This window comes from Urocampus carinirostris, chromosome 16 (genome assembly GCF_059441175.1).
Source record: "Urocampus carinirostris isolate Australia breed hairy pipefish chromosome 16, RoL_Ucar_1.0, whole genome shotgun sequence".
NCBI lineage: Eukaryota > Metazoa > Chordata > Actinopteri > Syngnathiformes > Syngnathidae > Urocampus > Urocampus carinirostris.
This window is the reverse complement of record NC_142364.1, coordinates 12,595,805-12,609,941: the sequence shown is the minus strand read 5'-3', so window position 1 is coordinate 12,609,941 and position 14,137 is coordinate 12,595,805. Positions and strand designations below refer to the sequence as shown.

At 40.2% G+C, this 14,137-nt stretch overlaps 2 protein-coding genes across 3 annotated transcripts in view; one reads left to right on the top strand and one right to left on the bottom strand.

The window, feature by feature from the left end:
• LOC148350302 (leucine-rich repeat-containing protein 75B-like) overlaps positions 1-14,137 on the bottom strand; it is a 92,244-nt gene that overhangs the window by 28,343 nt on the left and 49,764 nt on the right. The window contains exon 2 of the mRNA XM_088355828.1: positions 2,322-2,434. Within this exon, the coding sequence (XP_088211954.1) occupies positions 2,322-2,434 (113 nt within the window). The remainder of the gene's footprint in view (positions 1-2,321; positions 2,435-14,137) is intronic.
• The window catches only part of LOC148350301 (glutathione hydrolase 1 proenzyme-like), a 57,647-nt gene continuing 56,615 nt past the window's right edge, over positions 13,106-14,137 (top strand). The window contains exon 1 of one of the 2 annotated variants that reach the window (XM_088355827.1): positions 13,106-13,422. In XM_088355827.1, the coding sequence (XP_088211953.1) occupies positions 13,334-13,422 (89 nt within the window). In that variant the 5' untranslated portion in view covers positions 13,106-13,333. The remainder of the gene's footprint in view (positions 13,423-14,137) is intronic. The other variant, XM_088355826.1, reaches the window with a different exon arrangement.

Sequence of the window (14,137 nt, the reverse complement as noted above, 5' to 3'; positions counted from 1 at the left end):
AGGAATGGACCGGTACCATGACCCAAAAACAGGCCAGGAACCAACAACAGTGGAGAAAGCTGTCTAGAGTAGCGTTCTCATTAGTGTCCCGACGACCCAGGCGATTAAGGGATTCGTGAACCAAATTATTGATGCTATAATTGGGCCAAGCTGCAAGACAATAAACCGGTCCGTAGTACAGAAAATGTGACCACTGAAATATTGTATTTTATCGCTGACTCTCAAACTTTTTACAAAGCGCACGAGATTCTGAACTGAACAAAGAGAAAGGCATTTTGGTAATTAACTCGATCGCCCTGAAAGATGCGCATATTTATAAATGTTTGTTACTTTTATTGCTTTGAGCTAAGATAAGTGAAAGCAAATTTATTACCGATTTTTAACTACTTTCTGTTTCCTCATTACTGTAACACAGGGAAGCTACTTCCTGTCACTAATTAGCGCAACGGGCGCCTAGTTTGATATGTATTTCTAAGATGACAACTTAGCATGTTATTACTCTAATATTATGACTGGGTTATATTTGAATTAGGGTTATAAAGAAGCAGTCAACCTCTTTAAAAAAAGCACTTTAACTAGAAAATAACAATTAACCAGCTCTGGTGAGCTATCTTCAGAACGGATCTGCGGTACCCTCAGCCGTGCTTAGGGGGCACCCTGGTGCCTGCGGGAACCATGTTGAAGATCCCTACGCTAACATTTGTATCTGCTTACAATGACTGAAAATGGTGTGATAATGAGATAAAATCCATCACCTACGTCATCTATGTCCCGAATGGCCTGGGGGTTAGGCTTCGGCAGTCTTGCCATCGCTAACCGGGTTAGATCGCTGTTGCCACCATTATGATAAAATTTTGGTCAGCAATTAATAAGAAATAGAAATAAGTAGGGCGTCAGAAGAAAAAAAAGGAAAAAATCAAAGAAAAAATGTTAAAATCAAAAGGAAAGAGTGGTTAGCGCTTGTGCGGCACAGTTCATGTCATGGGAACCTGTCATGGGTTCAAATCCAGCTCCAGACTTCCTGTGCGGAGTTTGTATGTTCTCCCCGTGCCTGCGTGGGTTTCCTCCGGGCACTCCGGTTTCCTCCCACGTTCCAAAAACATGCATTTCAGGTGAATTGGCCGGTCCAAATTGTCCCTAGGTGTGAATGAGCGAATGAGTTGTCTGTCCCTGTGTGCCCTGCGATTGGCTGGCAACCAGTTCAGGGTGTCCCCTGCCCACTGCCTGGAGATGGCTGGGATGGGCTCCAGCCCCCCCGCGACCCTAATGAGGATAAGCGGTACGGCTAATGAGATGAGATGAGATGAAAAGGAAAGAAACATTAAAAAGAAGGTAGAAAAAAGAAAACCAAAAGAGAACGAAAGAAATTAAATGAAAAAGGAAAATGAAAATGTCACGTAAAGAGAAAGAAAAAGAAACAAAAGAACAGAAAGAAAAAAGAAAGGAAAGGAAATAAAGGGAAGAGAAAGAAAAAAAGTAAACAATAGAAATAAGTACTGCCAAAAAAAATAAAAAGGAAAGAAACAATGAAAAAATGAGAACAATGAAAATAGAATAAAAAAGAAAACAGGTGGAATAAGAAAGAATAAAGAAAAGAGGAAAGAAAAAAGAAAGCAATAAAATGAAAAAAACAATTAAAAAGGGGGGGAAAGGAAAAGAATAAAAAGACAAGAAAAAGAAAAAAGGGGAAATAAAAGAATGAAAAGAAAAGAAAGAAAACATGAACCAGAAAATAAGGGAAAGGAGAGAAAACAAAGAAATGTACAATTAAAGTAAAAAGGAAAAAAACCCAGAGAAAGCAAAAGAAAGGGGTGGATGAGGAAAGCAAATGAAAGAGAAAAATGAAATAGGGGTGAGAAGAAAAAGAATTGACTGACTAACAATCCCACAAATCTTTCAATACATCGTTATGCATTTTACATTTTTTCTGTACTTAAAGTGCACCCTTTCATAAGACGCATAGTCAGATTTCTGGTTAATTTTAGGTTTTTGAGTGCGCTTAGAGTACAGTAATCGAGAGACGTTATACCGAATTGAAGGTTTCAGATGACATTGACATTGAAGCACAAGTGAAGCTGTAGTTGTTTGATGTCAGATAGTGGCTATAGTGTCCCTCATCTCAATGATTCAATGTGTAAAGTCCTTCAGGTAACAAAAACTGGAGGTAAAAGAAGCGCTTTTCCAAACTTCAGTGCACTAAGTCAGATTAATATTTTGGAGAGGCTTTTAGGATGATTTATGAGTCCACTGATGTTTATGTGCCCGGCAATGACAGGAAGCTTCCGTCCTCAAGAGTGATGACGCGGCAGCGATGCACTCACCAGGCCTGAGACTTCCTCCTGGGAACGCTTTGTCTCGTCCACTTGGAGTGAGGGGTTAGGTGGTAAATGAGCTGGCGGCAGATCTTGTTGGTCGACTTTAGGGAGTCTGTCTCCTGCAGCATGACAGGTTAAAAATCTCAGGGGCTTTCCCAAGTAATCGGTCTAAATATTTTTACTCGAATTAAAGGTATTCAAAAAGTCCAACATGTTATTTTTCCCAATTAGGCACAGAATTTGTAGGGGTCCTCCCTCAAATTATGCAGGGTTCCGGCAAAATATTCCACATGTCGGGGAACTCGATAAATGTTGTCACAAAGTTGACCTATTTGGTGCTTCTAGAGCTGTGATGTCATTGAAGGAACACATCGATCCGCAACCTCAGTGGAAGTGTTTAAATCCAGGCTTAAAACACACTTATATAGCTTATGATATACATCAGGAAGCTGTCAACAGGATATTCTCTTATTACCTATATTTCATGTTTATAATGTATTTGTATTGTTTATGGATGCCCTTGCAACATTCATTGAAGCCCAGTCAGCCTGCAAAGGGGATTACCTCTTGTGCGGCCCCTTCTAAAGTTTATTTCGTCTTGCTGATGTTTTTGAGTTTTTCCTTACCCTCATATAGTTTTTAGATCAGGGGGTGGTGTAATAGCTGTCTGTACAGCCCTATGAGGCTTCTTGTGATTAAGAGCGTCACAAATAAACAAGAATGATTTGACTTCAACATGCTGAATCCCCTTAACACTAGATGTGAGGCAGCTCTGTATCAGACGGTGATTGTAGTGAATAGTATTTGCATAAAGTTAATTTCTGCTTGAAAGAATAAGAACTTTGCTAAACCTGTCACAGGGGGGCTTGTGAGTGTTTTGTTTAAATTGCGTGCTTCAACCTCATGGGGTAAGATTACCTGCCCCTGTTACAGCATGTGTTCCTTTATTGCTTTCGCCTGCCTTCAGGGTGGCAATTGTAGCTCTTCTTTTGTGTTTTTTGCTGAGCGTCGCGGCTGGTGTAATGTTGTCTGACTAGCTCCGTGTTAGAGTTGGGGCTGCCGAAGGCTTCTTGTTTTTTGGGCTCAGGGTTGACCCTGATTAGCAGCCAGCTAGTCTACGCTGTCCATTGATTTATTCCTGCCTGGGTTCGCGTTTGTCGCTGTAGCCATTTTTTGTTGTTGGTTCCCAATTAGCATAGCTGCTAGTTATTGCAAGTTTTTGGTTGGCCAGCCTTGCGTTTTTCTACCAAGGCTGCGGCCGCCATTCTTTGATCATCCGTTTGTTCTCCGTGTGTCAAAGATTGGATTCATCTCATCTCATCTCATTAGTCGTACCGCTTATCCTCATTAGGGTCGCGGAGGGGCTGGAGCCCGTCCCGGCAATCATCGGGCAGTGGGCAGGGTACACCCTGAACTGGTTGCCAGCCAATCGCAGGGCACACGGGGACAGACAACTCAAAATTTTGTTCTGTAGCTTCAATCCTCGTTTTTCAGGAGAAAAAAAAGTAAAAAAAAAAAAAGAATGTTTTTAGACTAGAAAACAACAATAAAACATAGCTACGTTTCCTGAAAATCCCCTAATAAAAATTTGAGGAAAACGGCTTTTTGTGAAAGGAAGCATTTCAATCAGAACTTTCACATATGTGTTTTTTTTAGGATACTTTCATCATCTAAAAAAATGCTATCCATAAACAGAAGGGCACTTTGCTTACTAAGTAACATTTTAACATTTTATTTCAAGATCACTGAACTTATGCATGAACGATGCAGTAACTTTGAAAAAACATAGCAGCGTCCGATGTTTCCGATAACATGGCGATTGCGTTCCTGCGGACGTGCACGAAAAGTCATCCCTCTCTGCCCCGTCATCTATTTTAGAAAGAAAAGAGTTCTGTTGGCGGATCTGTCTATCCTTAATAATATATTGGCTTTTCTCACCACACTGCTTCCCTACGCCTACTCGTGGGCAGACCACCAACTCTCAATCGCTGGATACAGGAAACAAAACTATGATATGGGGGCGCCCTTGATGTGTGGACAAATATCTGTCTAAAGCCACTCCTGCCATTTTATGGTGATTTTTCATCCTGAAATTATTCCTAGAGGCACATCACCAATTAGTATGCGAAGCTTTGTCTTCCATCACCTAAGTGGCTGAAAATGGCAGCGCTGACTGTTTTGAAGTGAGAGGCATGTTTGTTTGTCACCCGAGAAACGAAAGCAGCTGCCAGAAAGGGTAATCACCTTAAGGATACATTGCCTTGTCTTTTTCGACCCTTTCTATCTCTCTCCCTTTGCCACACTTGTTTTGTGTTGTTATGTTGTACCATTAATTACATTTGCCCAGCTCAGCGCTACCATTTATAGCGTCAGAGTAAAGGAAGACGGTAAAGCAGAAGAGGAATGAGATAGAGGAAGGAAGAGGAGGCAGTGGGACCGCGAGGTTCATGTTGCCAGGAGGAAAATGTTTCTTTTATAGGATCAAAGAGATGCTTTCCGACAGTGTACATTTGTACCATAACCGTGTTTAAAGAAGGAAAAAAAAGACTAAATCCATTGCAAACTAAAAAAAAATTGGCGGGAAAGAAAATAAGAAAAATAGTCAAAGATTAAATTAATTGATTAATTAATTATATAAATAAAGGTGGGTGCATTGTTTATGGTGTCCTTAAAAAGTTGAAAGTTAAATATTTACTAATGCTTTATTTTCCATTGTGCCTATCCGCTTTTATCTTTTTTTATTAGACCTGTTCGAAGAAGAAGAGGTTAGGTTTGAGGAAAGGCAGGTTCTGACTGGTGTTGAAGAGAGAGGTCATGCTCGTTTCATTATTGGTCAGGCTGAGGCGGCAGTAGCTCAGAAGGTAAAAGCGCTCGTCTTGGGATCAAGAGGTCCAGGTTTGATTCCCGGCTTCTCTGTGTTATATGTGGTAATGTCCAGGGCCAAGACACTGAATCCCTCATGCCCCCGATAAGCAAGTAGCTGCCTTGCATGGCTGATGCTGCTGTGTAAGTGTGAAGCACATTGTGAAGCGCTTTGAGATGTCTTCATTGACTTCAAAAGCGCTATATAAATGCAGACCATTTACATTTATTTATTCAGTACAGCATAAAAATGGTGAATGTAAAAAAACGACTGGTTCTAGTGAAGTCCAAACGCCAACCCAAAACCCCAAAGATGACAAATCTAGAGCCTGTCTAAGAAATGCATGTACTTGCACGCATGTCATGAACAGGCTGCCTATGGCCATGAGGTGGCGGCAGAGTGACACCGTTTTCAAATCCCGTTACCCCCACCTTTAAAAAAAAGTTTTATTATTCTGTGGGCATAATTCTTCTTTTTTTCTGTATTATTTTTTTCTTTGTAGTATATTTTTTAAAATAAGAATAACAGGAACAAAAGTGTTATTGTTTTGCATGTTACTATATTTTTAACCTTTTTTTCCAAATAACTGAACAACATACTTACTAAGAAAAAGTGAAGTGAGCCCAAAAACGGGAGATGCATATTTTTGAAATTGCAGTGAGTTTATCGTCTAACATAGATTTGATGGTAGATTGTTTTTTTAAGAATATGTTTTATATTTAATATAGGTTTATTTTTCTTTTTTTGTTTTTAATCTTGTATTTATTATTACAGTACAGTAATCTATTTATTTATTGTTTATTTCTCATGGTTTCGCTACTTTGCGGATTTTTATCGTGCATTGTGTTCTGCATTCTTATTGGCTTAACAGTTGCCCCGCCCCTTTTCTGCCTGGGCCTGCCTGTGCATTAAAGACAATGTAGTCTAAGTTATACACATAAGTGAATATAGACAGATACCGGATCTATTTCCTTCCTTATAAAGCTCTTAATTTTTTGGCGGCTTCAAACATTTGGGTTTTTGGGGTCTAAAATGGCTCTACATTTCGGTTGCCAAACCTTGCCTAAAGGAAGAAAAAAGCAGTTTTCCAAAATGTCCACACGATGCCTACAAAATATCGTCGGTAAAAACGTAGTATCTGAAATCATTTCATCCCCTTTGTGCAATGCATGCAGTAATATTATAAGTTTTAATTTGACAGTAAAAGTTATTTGTAAAAACAATTTCTAAAACAGCGTTTTTATTTATGAAAAAAACCTGTAAAAAAATTTGTTATTTGGTTTCAATGTATAACAGAATATTTGATAAATAAAAACAATTTGACAGTACACAAGTTATTTGTAAAAACGGTAAAGTACTGTTCTTTTATTTGTTAAACAGCCTGTGGAGTGTTTTTTTTTAATTTGATTTCAATGTATAATTGAATATTTGATAGATTAAAAATAATAATAATAAGGTTTTACTTTAGAACACAACCCCCGTAAAAAACTAGTGATTACTGTATTTTGTATTCATCATCGTATTTATTTTAAAATTATGTTTCAATACATTTTTATTTATTTTATGTATTTTTTACTTGTTCATGGGTTCATTTTATTATTTCATTTGAGTATTATTTGTTGTTGATTGTTGTCATTTATATTTAATATATTTTTTAAATAATAATAATAATACATTGTACTTCGAAGCGCTTTTCCGGAAACCCTAAGTCGCTGTACATAAAGTAACAAACAACAACAAAGCAAGAATAAAACAAGTATAAAACAAGGAAGTAATAAATAGCAAGAAAAAACACAGTAAAGTTAAAAGGGGGCAATGTGAGGCAATAAAAGGCAAGTCTAAAAAGGCAAGTTTTTGAAGGTGGACAGAGTGGCAGAATTACGGAGGTCAGCCGACAATGAGTTCCAGAGCTGGGGGCCAGACCGGCTGAAAGCTCTGCTCCCCATGGAGCTGAGACAGGCAGCGGGTATAGTGAGATGGAGGGAGGAGGATAATCTGAGGCTGCGGGATGGCGTGGCATTGTAAAGGAGGTCGAGAGGAGCAAGGTTAGAAATGGCCATGTAGGTGTAGAGGAGGATTTTGCTGTTTATTCTAAGGTTGATTGGGAGCCAGTGGAGTTGCTGAAGGACAGGGGTGAGAAGGTGTTTTGGTGATGATGCGTGCAGCGGTGTTATGGACCAGTTGAGGTTTATGGAGGGACTTTCAAGGTAAACCGTAGAGGAAAGCATTTCAGTAGTTGAGGTGACAAGGCTACGAACGAGGAGGGCAGTTGTGTGGGAGGTGAGGGAGGCAAAGACGGTTGACGGAGCGCAGGTGAAAGTAAGCTGACCGGGTGATGTTATTTATATGAGAGTTAAAGGAGGTCTTGCTGTCATATATTCTTATTTTTAATTTGTGAATGTTAAACACACATTCCTGAATTTTTGGTCCTCCTCAAAGGTTAATTGCGGGAAAAGACTGCTCATTTAATTCACAATGCCATTTGCTATTGACATGATAATAGCTAGTTTGACTGTTTTGAAGGTTACTCACTGGTCATAATTTTTCTACAACCCACAAATTGTACAGTTTTTATGAAGAACATTAAAGTAACAAGGGTGTCATGAATTGCTTGGTTACATTCGGTAGCAATAGCAGCTGCCTATCTAAATTGATGGTGCAGCCTCTTTTTAGGCCAGTCACGACCACAACTGTGTCCTTTCTTTGGTTGCCAGCCAGTCAAAACACCCCCGCCTACTTTTCCTCCTTTCCTAGCTGCTTTGCCTTTACCAATTTACACAGAGATTAGATGAGAATTTCTCACAGGTCATTATCCTCTTGGACTCAGTGAGTAAAAACGAGCTCCCGGCGAGTTAATCTTGAGGCAGGCCCATCTTTTCCCAAAACTGCTGATGCCACATAGCAGCATCTGCGATTTGCAACCACTCAGCTTATTTTGTGTCTTTCTCCTTCTTAATGTCTTTGGGGATTTCTTTTTGTATGCTAGGGTTGCATTTGGGCACCCATTTAATCATCAAGATAACAACCCATGAGCAAGTATTGTACATGACTAACAAATTGAATTTGAAAACTACTGGACATTCAAAGTTCTGATTAAAATGTTTTTTGGGACTAATCTGCACAGGTCTATGCAAAGTATTTACCTTTTAACTTATTTTGGGGATTTTTGTTGCCGCTTAATGTTATTACACTTCTCATTGCACACAAAACAATATTGTTACGATGCACTATTCTTTTCCATTCGCCAGTCTTTAAACTCTGCATTTTAAATATTTTGTATTTATTTTTGCCTGAATTTTTTTTTTCTTTTTAAAGTCTATCTTACATGTTTACCTTGGAGTGCCATGTCTATTCTCGCTGCATATGTTTTCACGACGGGATATCAATGACAAAAGAGAGAAATTCAATTCGATATTCCAAACAAGACAAGACAAAAGGTTTCATGAGATAGAATTCCAAAAAATAAAATGTAAATTATTTAATGTATTAAAGTGACTTTAGTTGAGAAGTCAGCTTGAAAAATTACCATATAGCTCAAAACATTTAAAAGGTACATAAATGGGTAACTTGCATAGCTGGACTCAAGTGTTGAACCTGCTTATAGATAGATAGATAGATAGATAGATACTTTATTCATCCCCTAAGGGAAATTCACATTTCCAGCAGCATCCCTGAGCTGAGAACAGTACAATAATAAAGCCAAAAGAATACAATATACAAATACCCAGTGTGACGTGCAAATGCCCACTGTAGCGTGTTATATAGAGTAACTAAATAGTGCTACACAGAATACATATTGCAGTAAGATTCGGTAATATCCAATGTAGGTGGTGTGGTTTAATGTGGGCCTTTACTCTGCCGGGTGGAGTTAAAGAGCCTCATGGCATGAGGAAGAAAAGATCTCTTCAGTCTGTCCGTAGTACAAGACAGTGACAGCAGTCTGTCGCTGAAACTGTTATCTGTTATCTGAGTTTGTGCACAGGAAAACTTATCATTTAAAAGTTACTTGTTTGCATTGGCAAAAAATGATGAAATAATATATCCATCCATAATCTGCACTGCTTATCCTCAGTATGGTCGCGGGGGTGCTGGAGCCCTTCCCGGCTATCTTCGGGTAGTGAGGGCAGGGACACCCTGAACTGGTTGCCAGCCAGTCGCAGGGCACCGAGAGACAGACAACCCATTCGCTTATTCACACCTAGGGACAATTTGGACCGGCCAATTAACCGGACATGCATGTTTTTGGAATGTTGGAGGAAAACAGAGTGCCCAGAGGAAACCCATGCAGGCATGGAGAGAACATGCCAACTCCACACAGGGAGGCTGCGGTAGCTGGACTTGAACCCTGAACCTCTACACCACTGGGCTGCGCGCTACCCACCCATCTGCCGTGCTGCCCGTGCGTTGAATATTGTTTAATTCCTTTTTTTTTTACAATGAGTTAATCATAAAGCCCTTTAAAACCACCACAGCTGAAGACAAAGTGTTGGACACAAATAGAACAGTTTACAAACAAACTTATATAGACCATAAAACAATGAAAGCACTCTAAAAGAATTCAAATAATAAAATAATAAAACAGGAACAAAGTCTCATGCTGGGTCAAAAGCCAAGGAATACAAATGGATTTTTATCCAAGTTATAAAAATGTACAGTGAGGGAGTGAGCCTGTCTGATGTGCAAGGGCAAACTGTTCCAAAGTTTGGGAGCAGCAACAGAAAAGGCTCAATCCCCTCTGAGCTTCCACTTAGACCTTGATATTTTCAGGAGCAGCTAGTCGGTTGACCTGAGGCATCGAGCTGGATCATGACAATAAAGCAGCTCACTGAGGTAAGGAAGGCCAAGGCTATTTAGAGATTTGAAAACAAATGAAAAAAAATATTAAAATGAACCCTGAAATGCACAGGCAGCCAGTGAAGGGAAGCCATAACAGGTATAGCGTGAGCCTTGTGTATGCCAGTTAAAAGTCGAGCAGAAATGCTTTTGGACCCGCTGTAGGCGTGAGATGAAAGACTGGCTGAGTCCATCATACAATGCATTGCAGTAGTAATGCTATGAAGGCATGAATCATGATTTTAAAATGCTCAGGGGTGAGAAAGGGCTTCACTTTACCTAACTGCCCTAGATAAAAGAAGCTTGACTTCACTACTGCAATTATTTGTTGATCTAGTTTAAAAACAGTGCCCATCTTAAAATATAAGTTAAGAACAGTTGGATTCACATACAGTGCCAAGGGGCCCAAGTCAATATTTGGAGATACACCAGAGCCACTGGTACTAAAGACAATCACCTCAGTTCTCTTTTCATCAAAGTTCAAAAAGTCGGGCCATCCAGGTTTTAATGTTAACAAGACAGGAAAGTAGGATTTTGATGGAATATGCACCTTTCTTATTTAATGGCACACATATCTGACTGTCATCATCCTAGCAATGAAAAAAGATGCTATGGTTTCTGAGAATGGAGCCCAGCGGGAGTAAATACAAAGAGAAGAGGAGTGGTCCTAGAATGGAGCCCAGTGTAACCCCAAAATACAGGGAAGTGGTGGAAGATTCTGAACCATAGTCCTGCCAGTTAGATAAGACCAGAACCAACATAGAGAGCTACCACAAATGCAAAGAGTAGCTGCAGCCTGAATAATAAAATATTGTTGTCCACAATGCAGCAGTGAGATCCAGCAGGACTGAGATCACAAAATCTCCTGAGTCCGTAGCTAAGGGGTACCATTAAAAACGTTTAGGAGTGCTGACTCCGTGCTATGCTGTCGCTTAAAACCTGACTGTAAATCCTCCAGAACATCATGCTCATCTTTTATTTGATAACAAACACCTTGGAGATGGGCCTAAAGTTAGCGAAAACAGTTTTGTCTAGGCCAGGTTTTTCAGAAGCGGTTGCACTACTGCACGTTTAAAACTAGTGGGGACAACTCAAGAAGAAAGACTGCAGTTAATAATGGCCAGAACTGACTGCCCGATACTAGGAAAAAACTCTTTTTAAAAACGAGAAGGGATGAAATTACGAGGGGTACCAGAATGGTTTATATGGCCAACCACATCTTCTAAAAAAAGTCACAGGCTTAAACTTATCGAACACAGCTGTGCAATTGACAGAGAAAGAGGGGTTAGTGGCAGGAGCTGAGATGAGGGCCCTTGTATTAAGAATCTTGGAGTTCAAGGTGTGTGCCTGATGCACTACACCTGAAATTCTGTCAGTTCTGTTGAAGACAGCGCATGTGGTAGAGGGTTCCGTTTAACAAGATATCAAGAGTACTGATCCAGAGAGCTGCAAGCTAGGAGCAAATGATCAGATTCCTTTTCATCCAGCCAAGTTGTTTTGAGCCAGCAACCTCTAAGGTTAAACCTGCTAAATTCTGCTCTACCCTCGGGAGAAGGAAAGGAAGGCTCATCCAAGAACCACTGCTTCAGTGCCCTGCATCCAGTGATTCTGGTCCAGACTGGGCCTGAACTCTTATGAACTGCAGCTCTACTGCCAGGAACCTCTAAACCAGCCTCCACCCCATCGTCGCACTGAAACCAAATTTCAGCCATTGGTTATAGGCATTGATTGGCGCAATCAAAGGGGAATTAGATCAGATTAAAATTACGCCCAGTTGCGTTGAGTTCTATCTACATTAAAAATTAAGCAAACCATGTTGTTTTTCTATCCGAATGCTGCAAGCTAAGATCCCAACTCCTATCTTGCTTTGTCTTTTTTAAGGCCCTGTATTGTATTGTATTCTACTCACGTTTCCTCTGTAGATCCATCCATTATCTGCACCGCTTATCCTCAGTAGGGTCGCGGGGATGCTGGAGCCCATCCCAGCTGTCTTCGGGTAGTGGGCAGGGGACACCCTGAACTGGTTGCCAGCCAGTAGCAGGGCACACAGGGACAGACAATTCGCTCGCTCATTCACACCTAGGGACAATTTGGACCAGCCAATTAACCTGACATGCATATTTTGGAACGGTGGGAGGAAACCGAGGTGCCCGGAGGAAACCCACGCAAGCACAGGGAGAACATGCAAACTTCACACAGGAAGGTTCGATCTCATGACCTCAAAACTGTGCTGCACACGCGCTAACCACTGCCCCGCTGTGCTGCCTCCTCTGTAGATGATTGGTAAAAAACATTCCTTAATTCTGAGAGTGTGGGTCTTGATTAAAGTATGTTGAAATTTCAAACATTGTGAAAAGCACACTTAAAAGTGTTGTGTAGCTAATTCTCACATAAATTACGCTAGCCACAGTCACTAAAGAGACTAGAGGCTATTACCTGTGTCAACAAAATTTTGCATTGACTGGCAGAAATTCTAAATTGAATAGTCACGACCAGTTTTTTAGCTTTGTGTAATTAGAATCCTAACAAAGTATTTAACAAAGCACCCTGAACTTTACTTTAACTATTTTAATTAAACTACTAAGATGCTTACACATTGAGCAACAGTCTTACGTTGTGCTTTCTGAAACTGGATCCTTAGAAGTTGCACTACTGCGTTCTCATCCACATTCCCAGATGGGAAAATGGACGTAAGTTAATAATGGTTGTTATAAAAATATTAAAAATTGTAATAGATGGGGGGGCTCCTGTGTGGAGTTTGCATGGTCTCCCCGTGTTTGCGTGGGTTTCCTCCGGGCACTGGCTGGCAACCAGTTGAGGGTGTCCCCTGCCCACTGCCCGAAGATAGCTGAGATGGGCTCAAGCACCCCCGCAACCCTACTGAGGATAAGCGGTGCAGATAAAGGATGGATGGAAAATACAGTAGATGGGTTGATTTTGCTTATCTTCATCAAGCCACTTAAAATGTCCCCAAACAAGTCATGCCACTCTTACAACTTCATATCTGGTTTGGACACATACTTGTGAAATATTAAAGGCCAAACTGGTCTGGCCGATTCTTTTTAAAAATACTTTTCCTTTAACAGGTGTGTCATGACTACAACTTCTTATGTCCTCAAACGAACCTTGTCACATTCTGGTTGAGGCCAAGAGTCGCCTTGAGGCACTTCAAACATGAGCGGACTGTGTTTATATTTTTAAATTTTTATTTGTTTAATTTTCAGACTGTCTCTGTATAAAGTGTGAGACAGGTGATCGCAGCCCTGGAGGTGCCAGCGACAACGGCTTTACCATTTGGATCTGTCGGTGCGCCTACTGCAAAATGGAAGACGAGCTTACGGTGCTGACGAAGCCCCAATCCCACCGATTGAGATTTTTCACCATTGAAGGATGCAACTGCGAGAGCAACAGGTAAACTGCGATCTGAAATTATTATTTTTTTACTAAAACATTGTTTGTTTCTGTTGACTAAAATAAACCGCAGAGATATAATGGTCAGGGTTTGTACTGGTGCTATAATTCCTGTGATAGAAATGCTTAGTGTTGTGTTTGTGAATTTTGGGTAAAGTGTTTGTAAATGCTTGAAATGGTTGCCATGTTTCTTAACAACTCTGCTTAAGAATGACGCCGACGCTACTTCCTAGTGGCTCCATTTTGCCAATGCATCTCTTCTTTCCTGGTGATTAACGGCAGCTGACATTAGTTGGTACATTATTGTCCTTTAAAGTGTCATCGCCACATACGAAAGGCATCGAAGAGGATAGGTGCATGCTACACCTAAATGGGGCATGATGAAATTAGTGCAAGGATTACATATCAATTATGGGCCAGGCAAAATATGAATGGAGCGTTTCGCATCGGTAAATTGTTATGCCTGGTTCCCCAGGATCCTTGAAAAGTCTTGGAGCGTTGAATTAATTATTCTAAAAATAAGGCCTTAAATGCCATTAAAATGTCTGATATGCAATTGTGTAAAGTATAAAATATAAACACATGCGATTTATATTTGTTTTAACTAAAACAATTGAGTGACATTACTTTTGTGGCAACATCACGTGACCACAATAACATAACTATCAAAACAGTGATGTGGTTTCAGTCGGGCTTTTCGGAGCAGATTAAGGTC